The 21,898-nt window shown below is 39.6% G+C and overlaps 2 protein-coding genes across 4 annotated transcripts; both read left to right on the top strand.

The window, feature by feature from the left end:
* Positions 1-1,771: 1,771 nt before the first annotated feature.
* Positions 1,772-17,922, top strand: LOC141842895 (protein PSK SIMULATOR 1-like). 2 transcript variants are annotated; one of them, XM_074730877.1, is made up of 13 exons: positions 1,772-2,034; positions 10,659-10,984; positions 11,110-11,205; positions 11,306-11,396; positions 12,024-12,117; positions 13,382-13,470; positions 13,710-13,779; positions 15,633-15,733; positions 15,870-15,986; positions 16,868-16,944; positions 17,087-17,131; positions 17,230-17,747; positions 17,833-17,922. In XM_074730877.1, the coding sequence occupies exons 1-12, from the start codon at positions 1,864-1,866 to the stop codon at positions 17,738-17,740; spliced, it is 1,788 nt and encodes a 595-aa protein (XP_074586978.1). In that variant the 5' UTR covers positions 1,772-1,863; the 3' UTR covers positions 17,741-17,747; positions 17,833-17,922. The 2 variants fall into 2 exon arrangements, with proteins under 2 accessions (XP_074586978.1, XP_074586979.1); XM_074730878.1 differs by having other exon boundaries at positions 17,230-17,708; positions 17,833-17,921.
* Positions 17,923-18,048: 126 nt separating this feature from the next.
* LOC141842894 (receptor protein kinase CLAVATA1) lies at positions 18,049-21,701 on the top strand. 2 transcript variants are annotated; one of them, XM_074730876.1, is made up of 3 exons: positions 18,049-18,114; positions 18,466-21,104; positions 21,191-21,701. In XM_074730876.1, the coding sequence occupies exons 2-3, from the start codon at positions 18,500-18,502 to the stop codon at positions 21,526-21,528; spliced, it is 2,943 nt and encodes a 980-aa protein (XP_074586977.1). In that variant the 5' UTR covers positions 18,049-18,114; positions 18,466-18,499; the 3' UTR covers positions 21,529-21,701. The 2 variants fall into 2 exon arrangements, with proteins under 2 accessions (XP_074586977.1, XP_074586976.1); XM_074730875.1 differs by lacking the exon at positions 18,049-18,114 and adding an exon at positions 18,336-18,391.
* Positions 21,702-21,898: the final 197 nt, after the last annotated feature.

The raw sequence follows: 21,898 nt of genomic DNA, 5'->3' as shown, positions 1-21,898 counted from the left end.
ATAGTAACAGCTACCTGGTAGCTTTTACATAGTCGATCATGATTAGATAATATTCATTTGAAATGTAATAGGTGTCATAATATTCCCTTCATTTTTTTTGCTCATTGAAATATTATTTTAACTACATTATCACTCTCCAATAAGTAAAATCAATATAAGATAATGATATTATTATAGAAGTTAGCAACAAACTACTACAGGTTGTAGCAACTACTTGCTAGCTTCTATATGGTCGATCATAATCAAATAATGTTCATTTGAAATGTAGTGAGTGTCATGAAATTCCCTTCGTTTGTTGCTCATTGAAATGTATTTTAATCATATCATTATTCTCCCATGAGCAAAATCATCATAAAATAATGACATCCATTATATTTTAAATGAATATTATCTGATCACGATCGATCACGTAGAAGTTATCAATCAACTGCTACATATTGTAGTAGCTACTTGCTAACTTTTACACAGTCGATCGAGATCAGATAATGTTTATTTAAAATGTAGTAGATGTCATGGAGTCTCTTTCATTTATTATTTATCATTGAAATGTTGTTTTAACCATGTTATTACTCTCCAATAAACAAAATAAACATAAGATAATGACACTTTGTAGAAGCTAGCAACTAGTTGTTATACGTTATAGCAACTACTTGCTACTTTTACATGGGCGATAATGACGTTGTTGTAGAAGCTAGCAACTAATTGCTATATATTGTAATAGATACTTGCTAGCTTCTACATGATCAATCGTGATCATATAATATTCATTTGAAATATAATGAATGTTATGACATTCTCTTTGTTTGACTCATTTAAGAACACACTAACAACAAAATAAAACACAAAAAATTGAACTCATCCAAGTTTACAATAAGAAAACCTATAATTGAAACAAGAAAATGAGAATAAAAAATTATCATGCAAATAAGATCATAAAAAAAATCTATGAATGGAAAAAGAAAAAAATAAAGCCCACATTGAGAGGAAAAGTTAAATCCTAAATTAAAGAAGGGAGAAAGAAAAGAGGAAATTTTTAGGTTGAAAGTTGAAGCTAAAAACCTAAACACTAAACTCAATTCAGAAATAGAGAAATTTTAAATCATATCTACATTAAAAGTTTTTCAAACACTTCACTAAAAATAGGATGCCACGTTTTTTTAAAAAGAGACGCCCATATAACATTTTGACAAATGATGGACCCTTTGATTTTTGCTCAATAAGACATCAAAAGGCAAAAAAATTAAGATCTGACTACAATTTACGAATAGACGAAGAAGGTGTCGATTAATCCCTCGGGCACGGTGTAATGGTAGAGCTATTGGTGGATTGTCTTGGATAAATCAAATTATTATATAATGAAATAATAATATTATGATCCACGATTTTAATATTCAGATAGAGCATAGTGCTATACAACGATTGATAATTGGAGATAGATTATTAATGATTTCAATATAATTTTTTTTTAATTTTCGAAATTAATCACTTTCGAAATTAATCCATAAGAACTGAAAATTTTCTCACACCGCGCTATTTCCAGTTAGTACGGCTCGTCACTAAGCCCGTAACAGGGTGCCACCGCCAACGGGAACCGCCGTGCGGCAAACGGAAGGTTAGAACGGGAATTCGGACCGAGGCTCCCTGTCCTCACCTCGCTTTCGTACTCTGCAGTTGGATTTCCGGCCCACGCGAACGGGTCAAAGACGATGGTGATGGGCGAGGACGAACCCCCAAGGTCTCTCCTTTTATACAACTCCCCTCGGATCGTCGCGGAGGGGCTGAAGAGGAGGCATTTTGGTGGTGGAGAAAGCTAAGATCGGCGTTTCGATTAGGATCGCTTGGGAGTAGCATTCGGTTTCGGAGATGGGATGCGTCTGTTCGAGGCAGATCAGGAAGGATACAGGGGCAACAAAGGGTGAACTGTATGGTGATACAGTTGTGGAGGTTGGTTTCCGTGGAGACCGGAAGAGCAACTACAAGCTTTTTGATTCTGGCGAGCTCCTGGTGCTTCCGGCCAAGGCTACGACGGGAAAGGTGCTTCTTCTTCTTCCTTCTTTTTTGCTTTAATTGACCTCGTTATTTCTGAGGTACACGAGCAAGACGACTAGGAAAGTTAGCCGTTCCAAGCGTTTATGATTGTGATTTAAGATTTAACTGATTCGATTATCGAATTGTGCAAGAACATGACGGGGATATGCCGGCGGCCAAGTCTAGGTTGGATGCCATTAGCTCGGTGATTAGTCTATGATGTGTCATTAATCATGTTTAGTTATTTGGAGTTGTCTACCAAAGGGAAAAACAAATATACTGATTCGTGGCCTCATCCATATAAACAAGTTGGGACAACTGATTAAGCTTAGGAAACTTTCATCGCATGTTTAGATATACAGAGGATAGCTTTACTTCAAATGAAAAGCTATACATGGTGAATTTGAAATTATGTATCAGTGATGATCTTCTTTTTGCAATATGTCGGTGGATTTGGACGTTAGGGATTAAAACAATAAAAGAATGGGCTCAACAAGTGAAGGTGCAAACTGGATGTGTTTCCTTGCAAAATATAAGTTTGGAAATTAATTGATACTCATATTTGCATGTAATGAAATCTTGGAAAGAGCTTTAGGTGGACTACGACATCCACATCTAATGTATCTTAGCTTGGAAATGGATGTGTGAACTTGGTTAGTGCAGTTACTAATTTCCTACCTTTCTCATGAATTTGTTCTTGTCAATTCAAACTATGCAATTCTTTCCTCCCATGATTTCTCAAAAAAGAGAAAAATTCTGTTCTCCAACATACCATTATTAGTATGCTCATATCAGATGCCTTGTAGGTGCTCATCTGATGCATTGAGGAAAGATAAATGAAACATCATAAGATGAGCTAACTAGAAAGAATCTTACTAGCTTTTAAATGAATGCAACAGATGTCTTCATGATCATGATTGAGTGAGAGTGATGCATAAGTTTATTTCATTAACAAAGTGAGTCCCATTTCTCCTTTTTTTTTTTTTAAGTGGAAGAAGTATACTGTTTCAACATATGTATGCTGCAATGTAAGGATAGGCTAAGTTGCTTACTTCAGCGAGCAAACCCAAAGGAGCAACAATTGTGTTTTTTGAGAGAGAATTTAATATCACGAGAAAATCAAAAAGCATAATGTATTGGCCAGATCAAGTGCAAGTGCAAAAGGTAGAATATAAGACTGGTAATGCCACATTTCAGTTGGTTTGCCTCAAACAATTAATGATGAACTACATATTGATCAACTAATGAAACTATATCATGATAAACCAACTGCCATTACTTTGCCTCCAATTGAGTCTTCTTTGAAAAGCAAAACACAGTAATAATTTGTTATTTTGTCGAGAAGGAGCAATGTGAGTTGTCACATCTCTTGTTGGTTCCAATGATGAATTGGTGGATTGATGACTAAGTCTTTGAGGGGTCTTAGGATCAGATACATTTGTGACAAACTGAGATTCTATAATGCAATGTGAGTTGTTACATCTCTTGTTGGTTCCAATGATTAATTGGTTGATTGATGACTAAGTCTTTGAGGGGTCTTAGGATCAGATACATTTGTGACAAACTGAGATTCTATAATGTCAACTAGTTCGAGGGGGAATGTTGAGGGCCTACTTGTAAAACTGTAAATGTATAGGAGCCTATTTGTAAACATTATTATGCTAATATAGATAGGTTGAAAAGACTGTCAAGGTATTGTGATTTATTTTCCCATTTGCAGCAGTCTTCATGATCATTTGTCAGAGATTGTGGCGATCTGATTGAAACAAAGCCTTCCATATGTATTAGTCAAGTGACTCAGTGAACAATAACTGAGAACTTGACTCAGTGAACAATACAAGTGAAGAAAAACAACCTTAATACCCGAGAACTTGACTCATCCACTGTTTGACATTATTCAAGTCTACTTATCCTAATTTCAGCACTCTTTTAGAGGCTTTTTATGTTTTCTTGTTTTTCATCTGACATAAGTGTGGAGAACCAATCTAGGTCAATTTATTGCAGATTTGATTTGATATTGTGTAATCAGGAAGATTTGATTTGATAATAGCTGTAATTGATTAGGAGATATTATGTGATTTTAATTTCTTAAATAGGAGTATGTAATTTGTATATAAAAGAGGCAAGGTTATTGAAATATGATAAGATTTTTTGAGAATCTTCATGGTATCAGAGCCACCTTCCTTTTGCTGCCCAACCACCTCTAGGGTTTCGATTCATCAGCCATCGAGGATTCTGATCTTCGAGGTCAACCCTTGTGTGAAGGCAAACTTGCCTCTTTGCTAACTCCTAGCAGTGAAAGACTAGGATTTCGGACGTTTGCAAGCCCAATTCTATTATATCATTCAGGGCGACAACTTTCGGCCAAAACGTCTCTTCCACCTCTGTCTACTTACTGAGACTGCAGTCAACCGTGTCAGACTTCAAGCAAATGCTAGCGAACTCTTCCAAAGTCAACTCTGCTCCAAATCACCCCATGATGCCACAATTCCTAACTCAACTAGTGGTCATAAACTGAAGGACCATAATTATCTTCAGTGGTCACAATCTGTAATGATGTTCATTAACTGATGAGGAAAAGATGATTATCTTGGTTATTCCAGAACCAGAAATAGGCAGTCCGGAGTATCAAGTTTGGAGGGTTGCGAATAACGGCTGCGAATAACCTTGTTATGTCATGGTTAATCAACTCTATGAATGTAGAAATCGATGAAAAATTTTCTATTGTTCACGACCGCCCAAGATATATGGGAGGCAGTTCGTGATATTTTCGCCAGTCAAGACAACATTGTTGAATTATTTCATGTTGAAAGTACTCTCTAAGACTTCAGGCAAGGTAATCATTTAGTAACTACCTATTTCACAACTCTCACTCACTATTGGCATCAGGTGGATCTCTTTGAAACCCATAACTGGAAGTGTTCTGAAGACCAAACATATTTCAAGAGATTTGTGGAGACCAAGAGAGTGTTTAAGTTTCTGATGAGACTTGATCAGTCTCTAGATGCACTAAGGGGTAGAATCCTCAGCATAAAACCACTGCCAAGTCTTCGGAAGGCTTTTTTAGAAGTTCGAAGGGAAGAAAGCCATATGCGGGTAATGTTGGGACATCCAAACTCCAAAATTCAGCCTCTCAAGTCAATTGAAGCAAGTGCTCTAGCTGCCCAGAATCCCACTCACAACACAAATGACAATCAACCGAACAAGGGGCGCCCATGGTGTGACTACTGTCGAAAAACAAGGACACACCAAAGACACGTGTTGGAAGCTTTATGGGAAACCGACAGATTGGAAGCCCTCCCGGGATCGCGAAGCAAAGGGAAATGTTATAGTCACACCCACGACACAGCGTCACAACTCAGTTCCTTTCTCTAAGGAACAACTTGATAATCTCCAACAACTCATTTAGAAGGCAAACATATCTCCTCCATCAACAATGCACACATCTACCCACTTATCTTAGATTGTGAATTCTGGCACTTCAGAACACAAGACAGGTGATATATCACTTTTCTCCATTTTTTCACTATGTGACAAACTCCCAATCGATGCGTATAGCAAATGGGACATGTGCTAAAGTAGTTGGGATAGAAACCGTTCATCTCTCAAGCACACTAATTCTACATTCTGTGTTATTTGTTCCTGACCTTGATTATAATCTTGTGTCTACTAGTAGATTAAATAAAGATCTCAATTGTGAGATTAAATTCCAATCTAACTTTTGTGTGTTTCAGGACTTGAGCACTGGGAAGACGATTAGCAATGTTGAGTTTCGTGAAAGCCTTTATTTCCTTAATGCCTATCTATCTTCAAGCTATTTAGTTAGTCACAAATGTCAATTGAGTCCTGGTGATAATAGTCAGTCCAATAAAGAAAGTGATATTATGATGTGATACTTTTGACTTGGTCATCCCAATTTTTCATATTTAAGGTACTTGTTTCCCTTACTCTTTATTAATAAAAATCAGAATTTGTTTCAATGAGAAGTTTGTCAAATTGCAAAACATACTCGAAACACTTACTTTCCCAGACAATATAAGCCTACACATCCTTTTTCTCTCATCTATAGTGACATATGGGGGGTCATTTCATACCCCAAGTCTTACAGCCTCAAGGTGGTCGTATTATTGGTTGATAATCACACTAAATTATGTTGGACATTCCTAATGAAAGACGAATAAGAAGCCAAGTTCTTCTTCCAAAACTTCCATGTCATGGTCAAAAATCAATTCAAAGGTGATATTCAAATACTCAAGACCGACTATGCCAAAGATTTTTTCAATGCTGATCTTGGCTTATATCTCAAATCTCATGGAATTGTCCAACAAAGCTCCTGTGTTGACACACTGCAACAAAATGATATGGCTGAATAAAAAAATCGCCACATTCTTGAGGTAGTCTGATCCCTACTGTTTCAATCTAATACCCCAATTACATTTTGGGGAGAAGCAATTCTCACTGCTACATACCTCATAAATCACCTATCCTCTCGAGTTTTCAAACACCGCACTCCATTATAGACACTACAAAAATTAATTGTTTCTCCAATCTCGCTTTATCTCCGACCCTTCTTTTAAACTCTTCGGTTGTATCACTTTTGTGCATATTCACTCTCACTACTGAGGCAAGTTTGATGCTCGAGCTCATAAATGTATTTTTCTTGGTTATTCCTCTAACTAAAAGGGATACAAATGTTATTCACCAGTTACCAAAAAGTTCTACAATGCTATGAATGTTATATTCTTTGAGACTATCCCTTAGGTTGTGTTTGGCTCAAGGTTATCATATATAACCTTGATTATGTGATTACTAGGTAATCACATAATTAGGTTATGGGGAATAAAACATAACTTAATGTTGTTTGGTTCAATCTTAGTTAATGCTTATTTGTTTGGAGGTTTTAGTGTATAACTTAGTGTAGGAAATTGTATCAATCATCCGATCAACCAATAAAACAAAATAAAATATATATAATAATAATAATTATTATTATTAATGGTGATATATATAACTAAATAAATTTGGATAATATTTTAGAATTTTTTATTATTTTAGAATTTTTTTAGGGTAATTTTATTGGGCTTTAGAGCAGGTCTATTTAGTTTATCTCAACTATAGTTAGGAGTTGATTGATTCAACTAATTAAAATTTTTATTGAAATCCTAAAGTTCACTCATTTCACTGTGCTGTCATCTCCTTCTCCCCTCATCAGCGCCTCGCCTTACCGCAACTCGCCTCACGAACTCACCTATGCGAGGTGCTCGTCGTCGTTGCTCCTCTCTTCCCCATTGCGAGCAATTGGAGAACAATTGTCGGCGGCGCCTCCTTGCACGTCCCCTCGGCCCTCTGCAAGCCACGAGAACTACGACACCGTTCGTGCCTCCCCCTCTGCAATTCGTCGGCACTGCCTCCTCGTGCACGCTCGCTCATGCCTCCGCTGCCGTTGTTCATCGAGACGCCGCTGAGACCGTTTGGTTCCGTTCCGCATGAAGGAACGACGGCGATTGACGCGGCTGGAATCTTGATAACCCCGAATCAAGGAAAACCTAAAAAATCCAAGGTAATCACATTCTGAGTTGAAAGCCCCGTTTGTTGACGTTTTGTTGAGATGTTGGGCATGCGTCATTACTCGGGAATCACTCAATGCCTAAACCAAAGATTTTTGTTGATAACCTTAGACAGATAACCAAGGTTATCAACGATAACCCTGAATCAAACACCCTTTACTACTCTAATACTACAATTCAAGGGAACAATACCAGTGAATTGTAGTATTGGGAGTGGATATCCCTTCTTGGGCCAATCATCGTTTGAGTCTTTCGTTTAGCCTTCCCCAAAATTTGATGATCCACCATCTCCAAATTTTGATAGTCACCCTCCTTATCCTCCTACTCTACATGTGCATGAAAGAAGGAAATTGAGTGTCAGTACTATCTCAACACTGCCAAGAGAATTTCCCAAGCTAAGTTGAACCTAAATCAGACAATATATTCTAGTCCACAGTTGGATTTTACATTAAATCTACCAATTGCACATAGGAAAGGTATAAGATCATGCACTCAACACCCTCTTCACAGTTGCATCTCTTACGCGAAGCTATTGCTATCATTTCATGCATTTGTGACCTCTTTAGATAGAATTAGTATTCCTAACTTTATGGATGAAACTCTTAAAATTCTTGAATGGAAGAAGGCGACTCCCGAGGAATATAATGCAGTAGAAAAGAATTACACGTGGATGATAACAAAGCTACCACCAGGAAAGAAAACTGTAGGGTGTAGGTGGTTGTTCTCAGTTAAACAAAATGTAGATGGGAGTATAGACCAGTACAAAGCACGCCTAGTGGCGAAAGGATATACTCAATCATATGGAATTGATTATCAGGAGACCTTTGCACCAGTAGCTAAACTCAACACAGTTCGTGTTCTACTGTCCATTGTCGCTAACTTGGAGTGGCCACTATATCAGCTCGATGTTAAAAATGTCTTCCTTAATGGAAGCTTGACTGAAGAAGTATATATGGACATCCCAGTTGGCTTTGAAACAAGTGATACACAAGGAAAAATATGCAAACTTAGAAAGACATTGTATGGGCTGAAACAGTCACCGAGAACGTGGTTTGACAGATTTACAAAAGTCTTAAAGAATGATGGATACTCAGTCACAAGTTGATCACACTTTGTTCACTAAATACTTCCTAGATGGTAAAATCACAGTTTTGATTATGTATGTTGATGACATTGTCCTTTCAAGAAATCATGATGACGAAATTAGAAGAATCAAGTCGCTCATGTCCAAAGAATTCGAGATCAAAGGCTTGGGGCACTTAAAGTATTTCTTAGGAATAGAAGTGACACGAAGCAACAACGACATATCTGTTTCCCAACGCAAATACATACTTGATCCGTTGTGTGAAACTGGAATGAGTGGGTGCAAGTCGGTTGACACTCCCATGGATCCCAATACTAGGGTTATGCCTAGAACTGATGTATTAGCGGTTGACAAGGGACAATACCGATGGTTAGTGGGTAAATTGATCTACCTAACTCATACACATCCGGACATAAGTTTTTCACTGAATTGGGTGAGTAGTTTCTAAGTAATTCATCTATGAATCACATGGAAATAGTGAATCGTATATTGAGATATCTGAAGAAAGATCCAGGGAAAGGTCTTATATTCAGGAAATCCAATAGCAAATCTTTAGAAGTATATATTGATGCTGATTGGGCAGGGTCTCCAAATGATAGAAGGTCTACATCAGGATATTGCTCTTTCATCTAGGGAAACCTGGTAACATGGTGACGTAAGAAGCAAATTGTGGTCATTAGAAGTAGTGCAGAAGCTGAGTTTAACGCACTAGCCTTAGGTATTTGCGAGGGAATATGATTAAAGTGACTGCTAAACGATTTCAAAGTTGATACATCAGACCCTACTCAAATCTTATGCGACAACCAATCAGCTATCGCAATTGCTAGGAATCCTGTCTACCATGATTGTACCAAACATGTGGAGATTGATTGACATTTTATCAACGAGAAAATTGAAGATAAGTCAATCACCCTCAACTACATTCCATCAAAGCATCAAGCAGCTGACATCCTTACCAAGGCCTTGTTCAGACCTAATCTAAGTGAGATGAACACGATCCTTGGGTTGGAAAACATCTACCGCCTAGATTGAGGGGGAGTGTGGAGAACCAATCTAGGTAGATTTATTGCAGATTTGATTTGGTATTGTATAATTAGGAGGATTTGATTTGATAATAGCTATAATTGATTAGGAGATATTATGTGATTTTAATTCCTTAAATAGAAGTATGTTATTTGTAAATAAAAGAGGCAAGGTTGTTGAAACATGATAAGATTTTCTGAGAATCTTCAATAAGGTTGACAATCCTGTTCCACAAGGGTTGAGGGCCTAGCTAGAACAAGATCATTTTGGTGCTGATCGTTGTACCATGTGTCTAATAAGGTGGTGCCAATTGGCGCCAACCAGGATGGCAACAGAAGAAGAAGAGCAAGTAGAAATCAGTGGAAGAAGAAGAGGTTGTAAGGGAGAAGAAGCGAAAGAAATACTTACTCAGATTCATCCATAACCTCCTGCAACTCACAGTTCCAACCTTCCTTTGACTGTTATCCTCACTACAGTCAGCTTATGAAGCTCATTCCTGTGTGGTGCCACTGTCTCAATGCAATATCGGTGCTGATAGATGTTCCTTAATATCTGTTTGAGGGATATGGAAGGATATCTTAATCTCAGATCTTACAATGATTATCATGATGTGGAAAAGTTGGTTCCCACTTTCCATATATCGTAGATTTGCATGTGTAATCAGTCCTCTGCTTCTGAATGTGACAAATTTTGTTCAATTTATGTCAAAGATAATGTGCTGGCGTTTGCTATATGTAGTTGGAATTTGTGCTGTTCATCGTGAATAAATGGTTGGACACAACTAGTTGCCATAAGAAGTCACTGGAAGTTTAGTAGTTTTCAAGCTTAAATATTTTGATACTGTACACATGGTTATTATATAGGTGCATAAACAAACATTATCATGAAAGGTTTTACCTGTTTTAATGTATGCATGTACTGTTATTAATTGCGTATGGCTTATGGCCTTTGGTTAGGTATCAGAATCAACTTCAATCTTTGGGCGGGCTAGCATTGCTGGTCTAGAGAAAGCTGTAAAGGTCCTTGATACGCTTGGAAGTAGCATGTCAAGCCTGAATCCTAGCAGTGGATTCACATCTGGAATTCCATCTCGAGGAAATAAAATTTCAATCTTAGCATTTGAAGTTGCAAATACTATTGCTAAAGGTGCTAATTTGTGGAGAAGTCTTTCAGATGAAAACATCAATGCTTTGAAAGTAGAAATTTTGCAGTCAGATGGAGTGAGAAAACTTATCTCTGAAGATGCTAATGAATTGCTTTGCATTGCTGCTCTGGACAAAAGGTGGATTTAAGATTATTTCTTTAGATTTGGAATCTAGCTATTGGTCCATCTTTTTTTTACTTCATTAGCTTTGTATTTCTGGAACCTGATATGATGCTCATCCATAAATTTCATCATCTTAACAGAGAGGAACTTGACTTTTTCTCGAGAGAAGTAATTCGCTTTGGGGACTTTTGTAAAGATCCAATGTGGCACAATCTCGGTCGCTATTTTGAAAATAGGTTACCATAACTTGGAAAACATATTAAGCATTCCAATGCAGACTTCAAGTTTATGTATATATTTTTCTCTTTGGAATATAATGGCTGGTGAGGTTTTCAGATTGAGTATGGATATGACTTCTGTGGAACAATCAAAGATGGAGGTAGAAACAACAATGCAAAATTTGATAAATTTGGTTCAGAATACTTCTGTGAGTACATTCATAATAAATTATTTGTTTAATTACTATGGGTATTTAAATTAATTTGGACTCAATCAATTTAAGCTAATATCTCTAGGTTCTATGCTTCTTTTTTTTTATGATCGAGTCCCGTATTTGAGCATTCCATGTCACAGGTGCTATTTCTTGCACCAAAAGTTTTACCATGAAGTTGATTCTGATATGTTTCTTGAACATCAGGAAATTCATTCGTTTTTCGTCCATTGTGCTCTACTGTTAATTTCAACCAATTCTACTATCTGTATCCTAATTCAAGTGCCAAACATAAACACATCAACACAATAGATTGTTGCTACTTGTCAATTCTAGTTTATATGTACACATGCAATTTATATCAACAGATTCTTGAGATCACTTCAAAAATTTATATCTGCTCAACCTCACTGTAAAGCTCCATTATAAGTAGCTTGTGGTTCCTTCTTGTCAACCATGCATGGACCCTCCTGTTTTATGGTATAAAATTGTTCCTTCAGCAAATACTTGGTAATTTGTAAGAGGCATTTAAAATATCATTTGACATCAAATGTGACCAATCTTATTATAAAGTATAGTAATATGCTTCACATAAAGTCAACTTAGTTCATTTTGTACTCGTAGGAGCTTTATCATGAGCTACATGCACTAGATAGATATGAACAAGATTGCAGAAGGAAGCTTCAAGAAGAGGAGTTGGTTCCTGCATCTAAACAGGGTAAGCTTTTTTGGGTAAAGATTTAACCACTAAAATGAAGTTTGCTATTTTGACTGGGAGTTCAGAATTTTCAAATGTTTTTACCTTATTGATTGTATGTTGAAGGCATCTGGTCAAATTATATACGTGTATAGTGGGTAATTCTTAGTAGGGTTATGTATGTTTATTAATTAATTTTCTTGTTTGATCTTTGTATCTCTTCTCTCTCTCAACCTATTTTGCACTAGTGATATCAAAGGTAGGTTGTTCCCAGTGCTCCTATTCTGCTACTGCACCCCATGGCCTTTGGATCCTCTACCTCTTACACACCTCCCCATCTAACTCACAAACTCCCACTTACCACACATCCCCACTATTCCTTCCAAATTTATCCACTTCTAGTTTATTGCACAGAGGGTTTTGGAATTTTCAAATGTTTTTACCTTATTGATTGTATGTTGAAGGCATCTGGTCAAATTATATACGTGTATAGTGGGTAATTCTTAGTAGGGTTATGTATGTTTATTAATTAATTTTCTTGTTTGATCTTTGTATCTCTTCTCTCTCTCAACCTATTTTGCACTAGTGATATCAAAGGTAGGTTGTTCCCAGTGCTCCTATTCTGCTACTGCACCCCATGGCCTTTGGATCCTCTACCTCTTACACACCTCCCCATCTAACTCACAAACTCCCACTTACCGCACATCCCCACTATTCCTTCCAAATTTATCCACTTCTAGTTTATTGCACAGAGGGTTTTGGTCCAGATATTCCCAGAATCATCAATGGATGCTTCATTTACCTAACATAGATGCTTCTTCTGCCATATTTTTCCTGGAGAGATTGGTTGTATTCCTTTAGATTGGAACTCTCAAAGTGTTTGCACTTGTCATTCTAGGTGCTGAACAGTTATCATTAAAGTAGTTAATATTTAACTAACATTTGCTAACATATATTCATTAATTAATCTATTTTACATTGCTCTGATATACCAATGATGTATTTTATAACCCAAAAAGTGGAATATGTATGAATTTGACTATATGATTGAAACATGGGTTCCTCGAACATTTTGGGTCCAGGAACAATGAACAGCCTTGGCTGTTGGCATTGTTATATATTTGTTTTATAACATGCTACTGTGTAAATTATAATGAGGCACATTATGGTATAGGGAGCTCTTTTTGGATCTACATGTTTGAACTTTCTTTTTTATCTGTTATTTTCTCTAATTGTTTGGAAATATTTGATCCCACTAATCTCCACCCAGTTTTTCTATGAGCAGAGAGTTTTCTGAATAGCGAACTCAAACATCAAAAGAAGCTAGTGAGGAGTTTAAAAAAGAAATCTCTTTGGTCCAGAACCTTAGAGGAGGTAATGAACTATTAATTATTCATCCTTCAAGCTGGCATTATTTTGGTCATTAATGGTTTTGGAATTCATGTTTGTCTTTGCTAATATTTTATTTATTCTCATGAACATTCTAGTATCAGAGTTCGTATTTTATGTTTGATCAATCTTAAAAAATTAATGCTTAGCTGCATGAGATTAACATTTTCTAGATACTGATCTCAGCATTAAATAGCCCTCCAATATTCAGAAATATTTTTCAGGTTGTTGAAAAGCTTGTTGATATTGTAGCATTTTTTAATAAGAAGATTTGGGAATCATTTAAAGCTCCTGGTATGTAGTAGAAATTTTGACATTAGTAACTTTTTCAAAGTTAATGATGTATTAATTTTGAAATCATCAAATCAAATTTATTATTACTTCCTTCCAGCAGTACTTGTGATGCATATTATGATCTTTTTGGCGATCATGTGTTATTCACATTTCTGATATCTGAAATAATTGCTTTTCTTCTCTTTTTTGAATTGAATGTTCTCAGTGAGTTTGTGTGGTTAATATGCAACTAACAAAAATAAAAATTTATGGTGCTGCCAGAAGTGTCATTGAACTCAAAATGATTGTTGTTTGTCTTCAATTATGATTGTCTTGAATTTATGAATATTTTAGGTATGGGCAAACTAATAAGACAAGTTTTTTCCATACATGTTATTTGCATTTAGGAATTGGGTAGATAAAGGATTACTTTTGATACCTAATATGACTTTAACATGTGATTATTATTTTTGCAATAAAATGTTGTTTTTATGAATTAGTTATTGACAATTTATGACTTTGGTTTGATCCCTCGACAGGTAAACAACTATCAAATCAACTCTCATTATAGTAATTTGTGCAACATTTTTTTAATCCTCATTGCACATCGATTAGGATTCTTGTTTTCCAGAAATGCAAGTAATCAATTTTTTAATCCTCATTGCACATCGATTAGGATTCTTGTTTTCCAGAAATGCATAATCATTTACAACAAAGTATGTTATAATAAATGTTGATTGCTTCAAATAAACAAGATTGCAGTTCTCACTCATGAAACTGGTGCTCTGGAACTTAATTTTTCTTTATAGAAGATAAGGACACTTCAAAATTTTCATATTTCTTTTTTGTTTTTGTATGTTTGTGTCATCTACATAATTGTTATTGAGGTAATTCAGATGAAGTTTCACTTGCACCCTAATAAAAGTGAATTACTATAATTGATATTGGCCCACTTCTGGACCACTTCTCTGTGTGGTCTTATTATGTTCATACTAAACAATTTATCCACGAGGATCATGAATTTTTGTATTTTTGCATCCAACTAAGATTTTGAATACTTCTTACCAGGCAACATGGCATATACTTAACGATTTCATGGCATCTATTCGTATTTTCATACGTTTTGTCTTTTGTTGGTCTTGCACCATGCGGTCATTTCAAAATATGCTAATTTCAATTTCCTGCATCTGCGTGAATGCACATGGTGCTGTGACTGTCTAATGTTTTAACTTTTGATGACTTATTGGCTATGCTTGGATGAACACTCGTCACTTGTGCAACAAACTAGGGGACTTCATACTATGTTGTTTTACTAAAGCAGATTATAAATCATCATCACTCTAACAGGGATGGTAAAGTTCTGTTGTTTCCGTCTTAGCAGTTGCAATTCTGTAATTTCTCAAGCTGGGTTGTAGTTCTACTCTCGGGGGGGTTACCATGCTGCATCGGTTATGCTAGAATGATGGGCTGTAAATTTATCTACATGTCTAGGTACCAACTGATAACAAAAAATAGATAGTGGTGCACTTTAGTATGGTCCTTGGCGAGACTTAAAATGAGTCAACATGTACTGGCATAAAAATGAAAACCAGACTAGAGAGCAATGCCATGGCTGCTAATTATTCAAGTGGCGTTAAGCATAGCTTCAAAGATATTCTTCCTCTATACCATGAAATTTGTTTTCCTTTCTATCTCAATGTATTATATTCTAATGTTTCATGTCAATAAACCATAAGTATCAACTGCTCAAAGTTCTGCCACTGTATGTTAGTGTTAGGCATAATTTGCTAATTATCTAGTCATGATTTTATCACCATTGATGTGTGTTGAGACTTCTGGTACTGTGATGTGAAGCCTTTCTGAGATAATTTCAGGTAGCAACTTGCTGAACCATAAAGAAGCTCTGAATGGAAGCTTAGGTGCTTCTGGTCTTGCATTGCATTATGCTAACATCATTAACCAGATTGATAACATAGTAAGTATCTGTATACTTAGTTGTTGTGCATAAATAAATGTGATTTTTTTCAATATTATTTGCAGGGTTACAAAAGATTTTAAGAGATCTTGGTTCTCATATTCAAGGTGTTTTTCATTGATTTCTTCTTTCATAGGTATCCCGACCACTTTCACTTCCACCAACTACAAGAGACAGCTTGTATCAGGGATTGCCAATCCGAGTGAAGGCAACTCTACGTACCCAAATGCTGTCTTCTGATGCCAAAGAAGAGGTATATATTCTCTTTCGAATTTTGTGCTAAACTAATGTGTAACCATCTCATAATTAAGTAATCCATCATGCATTCATATGACTTTTCATTCATGCAAGTATATTCACGCGTGTAGGCATTATCTCAAAATTACCATATACTTTATATTTCCTGTTGCAAGTAAAAAGTTTAGCGTTCAGTAACATATAAATGCTGTTCAGAAGGAACAGTAGTAGGAAGAACACATTTTAGAGTTTGATTCTTTCACTCATTGTTTAATTTTCATATCTTTTTCCAATACGAAATTCAAGTTTAGTATATATCATACATGTTTAAATATGCACGATTTGATTCACAAAGGCTGCCTAAAACTCGCACCGTTGTCCATTGACTATTGCTTTTGTTCCTCTTTGCCAGCATCCAATTTAATTAGCCATTTTTTTAAAACTAATGCCAACAAACTTGGATTGTTGATATTTTATAACGGCGGACTCAAATATCTCATATGTAACACTGTTGTTTCACTTAAAGAATTATTTTTCACACAACATGATCCACTTATTGTTAAATCAGAAATAAAATTGAAAGCATGTCATAACAAATAAAACTTGGTAAATTGTTGGGTGTTTACTGGTAAGTTCCTGACAAAGATGGCTCGTTGTTCTTAGAGTTGTAGTAATAAAACAACTCTTCTGCAAAAGGTGGAATCTGCCACCTTAGCGGCCCCACACGATCGATCCCACGACCATTTGTGAGGAGGAGTAATAAAACAACTCAATCTTTATAACATGGTTTATCAGAACAGCCATATTTATGCTTAGTATAACATACGGAGCTGGTTTGAAGACTTGAAATTTCATACTTATAAGAAGTTTCGATTTACTAATTTTGATGTTTAACAGTACACTGTTCCTCATGTAAAAGCTGAAATGCAGAAGATCTTACGGTGGCTCACTCCAATAGCAGAAAATACAATTAGGTTTGTTTTCAATATACTTTCATCAACTATTCATATCTATTAAAAAATATTTCTTTCCACTATCTTGATGTCATCGCAGCATATAATGTTGCCTAGTTTGGCAAACTTCAAGTCTCTGATATATTTTTGTTTGATCTATCAGAGCACATCAAGGTTTTGGATGGGTAGGAGAATGGGCAAACATGTGGTTAGTTCTTGGCCCTTTTCTTTTCTTTTTATGGGATTCCTTCTGCAATAATGCATGAAAAAAAAATGATCTCAGAATCTGCTTATCTTCTTCTGCAGTATTGAGATTAACAAAAAACAGGACATGCAAGGCTGCATTATCCGCATCCAAACACTTCATTATGCCAATAAAGAGAAGACCGAGGACTACATATTAGAATTGGTGGTATGGCTCCATCATCTAATTACTCAGGTGAAAAACAGGGGATTTGGGTTGAAGTCAGTTGATACGGTCCAAAGTCAACTACAAACACTGGCATTTCGAGAGACTGCACAAGAACTATCTCAGGAGTACAAGGGTCAGGTTAACGATCTCAATTTTTCAGAAGAAGAAATGAAATTGTTGGAACAAGTGAGCTTAGCGAATATCACATTAGGGAGAAGCAAAAGTTTGAACTTCAAAAGCAAAATCAACGTGAGACACAGGAATTTAACCAGAAGCTCTGGGAATTCTCCAGATAAGGAGTTCGGCACAGCATTAGACTGGCGGTCGGAGAGGTCGAAATTCTTGGATGTGATGGATGGACTCGACACTCTTGGTACACTACCAACCGTTCAATTTTATACATAGTTCACGGGTACTAGGCCTTTTCTTTCTCATTGTAAATGCTTTGAGGATTTAATGATTCTTCTCACACCTGTATATTGTTTACTTGATATCAGGTATTGCACATGTATGAAACAGAGCAATGAGAAGAGTTGTCCATTAGGTAAGGTTGGCTTCCGTCTACAAGAGCAATTCCAACAGGAGAACGATTTTGATTTCGTTGAACCTACAGAATGAGAATAACGTGGTCCAGTACGTGGTGATAATGGTAGCGCTCATGATTGTAGCTGCAGAGCTATCAGCTTGGATTCCCAACTCAAGGACTAGCGGGCATGGCAGTTTATTCCCTCCGTGTCCTCCATTCCATTACATATCACGCGAATCAGAATAAAACGGAGGTGAAGGATTCCTGTTGGCCGATTCTTAAAGCTTTCCGCTTTTATATTTTTACCTTTTATTCTTTCTCCACTATCATATTTGCAGTCGTTTTATCTTCCTGTTCCAAGATGCTTATAACCTGTCTTTTCTCTGATTCGCTCGCCGAGCCGTCCATTTAATTTCCATCTCTGACTGCCAAGAAGGATTCCTGTTCTAGAGATTAAAAACATTCCAGTGTCTCTTCCACTAACGCATGGAATGATGATATGCTGTGAAATTGATAGTTGATCTTTACCTGTAATTACCTAATTTGATTCTTCTGCCTTGCTCCATTTCAGTTTGCTTCTAATGCATTGTGTTTTCTGTCGAAGGAGTTGGTAGCGAGGTACGTGGAGTAGATACAGCATGAAGCCAGAGATTGGACGATTGTGCCTTCTGTTTGTCTTCTTCGTCGTTGCTGCTGCTTCCGATGATGAAACTGGTGGAGATTACGGCGTTCTGATGAAACTGAAGTCCGCGTTATTGGGGCCCGGAGGCTCCGGCCTTAGCGACTGGGGTGCTGCCCAATCCACTGACCACTGTTCCTTCTCCGGCATCACCTGCGACGGCGACTCTCGAGTGGTCGCCCTCCAAATCACCTCTGTCCTGCTCAACGGCACTCTGCTGCCGGAGGTTGGCCTCCTCCGCCACCTCGTCAACCTCACTCTCTCCAACGCCGGCGTCGTCGGCCCGCTTCCTCTGGAGCTCGCCTCCCTTCCCTCTCTCCGCTTCCTCAATATTTCCAACAACAACTTCTCCGGCAAGTTCCCCGACGGCGTCCCGGAGGGCTTTCCAGCGCTCGAGGTCCTGGACATCTACAATAACAACATGACCGGCTCCCTCCCTCGGGGTCTAGCCGCAGCGCCGCGGCTCCGGTACCTCCACCTCGGCGGCAACTTCTTTTACGGGGAGATCCCGGAGGAGTACTCCGAGATCAAGAACCTCGAGTACCTCGGCCTCAACGGTAACAGCCTCACCGGCCCTGTGCCTGCCAACCTCAGCCGGCTCTCGAAGCTGAAGGAGATGTATATCGGATACTTCAATACGTTCTCCGGTGGGGTACCGGCGGAGTTCGGGAGGATGTCCTCGTTGGTCCGGCTCGACATGGGAGGGTGCAACCTCACCGGCCCCATTCCGGCGAGTCTAGGACAGTTGAAGAATCTCGATACCCTGTTCCTCCAGATCAACAATCTGACCGGCACCATCCCCCCTGAACTCGGCGGACTCGCTCAGCTGAAATCGCTCGACCTCTCCATCAACGAGCTCACCGGCGAGATACCGCAGAGCTTCGCGGAGCTGAAGGAGCTCAAGCTGCTTAGCCTCTTCCGCAACCACATGCGAGGTCCCATCCCGTCGTTCATCGGAGAGCTTCCCAATCTCGAAGTGCTCCAACTGTGGGAGAACAACTTCACCATGCGCCTCCCTGAGTCGCTTGGACGGAACGGCCGGTTCTTGAAGCTGGACGTCGCCTGGAACCGAATCACAGGGACGATTCCACCGGATATCTGCGCCAGCGGCCGGCTCAACACGCTGGTTGTCATGGGCAATGGTCTGTACGGAGAGATTCCGGCCAAGCTCGGCGAGTGCGATTCGCTGATTCGGGTTCGTCTCGCGAAGAACTACTTGAACGGGACGATCCCTGCTGGTTTCTTCAATTTGCCCTCCAACACCATGCTCGAGCTCAACGATAACTATCTGTCCGGCGAATTGCCGACGACGATGGCAGGTGATGTGCTTTCCAAACTCGACCTTTCGAACAATCTCATATCAGGCCCCATCCCGTCGGAGATTGGCAAGCTCTCCGCGTTACAAACTCTGTCGCTCGATTCGAATCGGTTCTCCGGCGCGATTCCGCCGGAGGTCGGGCAGCTAAAGAACCTGTCGAAGTTGGATTTGAGCGGAAACAACCTCGACGGAGAGATTCCCAAGGATCTAACACGCTGTTTGTCACTCGTCGCCGTTGACCTCAGCCGGAACCAGTTGACTGGGAGCATTCCGAAGGAGGTTGTGGCGCTCCAAAATCTCAACACCTTAAACCTCTCCCGAAACCATATCTCAGGAGGAATCCCGACGGAGATTCAACGGATGCGGAGCCTCACCGCGTTCGACGTATCCTACAACCGCGTCTCAGGGCAGGTACCAGCGCAGGGCCAGTTCCTAGTCTTCAACGACAGCGGCTTCGTGGGGAACCCGGAGCTCTGCGTACCACGGCTCCGGTTGCCATGCGTAGCGGCGGACGGAGGCGGCTCGATTGACAGGCCGCGGCGCAGTCTGAACGACGCCAAGCGGGTGCTGCCATTGGTGGGGCTCGCAGCGGCCGCCAGCGTGCCCCTGCTCGCGGCGGCGGTGAAGGGCTGGAGGTGGTGGAGGCAGCGGAAGGGCCGGAAGAAGACTTGGAGGATGACGACGTTTCAAAAGCTGGACTTCACGGTGGAGGACGTGATGGAGTGCCTGAAGGAGGACAACGTGATTGGGAAGGGCGGCGCCGGGATCGTGTACAGGGGAAGCATGGCCAGCAGGGAGGAGGTGGCAATCAAGCGCCTCGTAGGCCGTGGCGGGGGGTCGGAGCACGACAGGGGGTTCACCGCCGAGGTGGCGACGCTGGGAAGGATCCGCCACCGCAACATCGTGCGCTTGTTGGGTTTCGTCTCCAACAGGGAGACCAACCTGCTGCTCTACGAGTACATGCCTCACGGGAGCTTGGGGGAGATGTTGCACAGCAGCAAGGGAGCGCACCTTGGGTGGCAGGCGCGGTGGCGCATCGCGGCGGAGGCCGCCAGGGGGCTCTGCTACCTCCACCATGACTGCTCTCCACTCATCCTCCACCGCGACGTCAAGTCCAACAACATCCTCCTCGACTCCAACTTCGAGGCGCACGTCGCCGACTTCGGCCTCGCCAAGTTCCTCCATGACCCCGGCGCCTCGGAGTGCGTCTCCTCCATTGCCGGCTCCTACGGCTACATCGCCCCCGGTAATTAATTAAAATCCCCAACCAACTTCTCTTCCACTGATGATCAATCTACTAAAGCGTGTGCTTAAACCTAAATTCACTCACAGAATACGCATACACACTTCGAGTGGACGAGAAGAGCGACGTGTACAGCTTCGGCGTGGTGTTGCTCGAGCTGATCACCGGGCAACGGCCAGTGGGTGGGTTCGGCGACGGCGTGGACATTGTGCGATGGGTCCGGAAGACGATATCGGAAGCGAATGCGGAGAGTGATGCAGCAGCCGTTATGTCGATTGTGGACAGCAGGTTGACGCCGAGTCCGGAGACGTTGATCACTAACCTGTTCAAGGTGGCAATGCTCTGCGTGGAGGAGCAGAGCACTGACCGGCCGACGATGAGGGAGGTGGTCCACATGCTCTCTAATCCCAATTCCGCAGCCCGCTGATGATCGCCTCTTCCTTGGCTTATGATGCTCGTTCTTCATGATGTGCATATACACTTCTTTAGACTGATTATTTATGCCCTGCAATACTAGAATTACTGAAGCATATAGCAATAATAATTTTGTAGTTGTAATACAATAATATGTGAGTGAATGGATGATGAATTCAACAAGTTTCTAATTGGTTCAGTTCCGGTACAAAGCTTCTTAGATAAAACAGGATAAGGAAAAAACTTCCCTCGCTCAGTGTCGTCTCCTCTCCTGAGATCGTCTAGCCGGTGGCGTTGCATGTTGGTGCCTGGCTTGGGCTTCAAAGTCATCTCGCCGAGGGTACTTAGACTATCGGGTGGCAATCGGGTGGCAATCTTCTTCC

This window comes from Curcuma longa, chromosome 12 (assembly GCF_044706935.1).
Source record: "Curcuma longa cultivar G26 ecotype Majalengka, Jawa Barat chromosome 12, ITB_CL_G26_1.1, whole genome shotgun sequence".
In the NCBI taxonomy this organism is placed as follows: domain Eukaryota; kingdom Viridiplantae; phylum Streptophyta; class Magnoliopsida; order Zingiberales; family Zingiberaceae; genus Curcuma; species Curcuma longa.
This window is presented reverse-complemented; position numbering and strand designations above follow the sequence as displayed.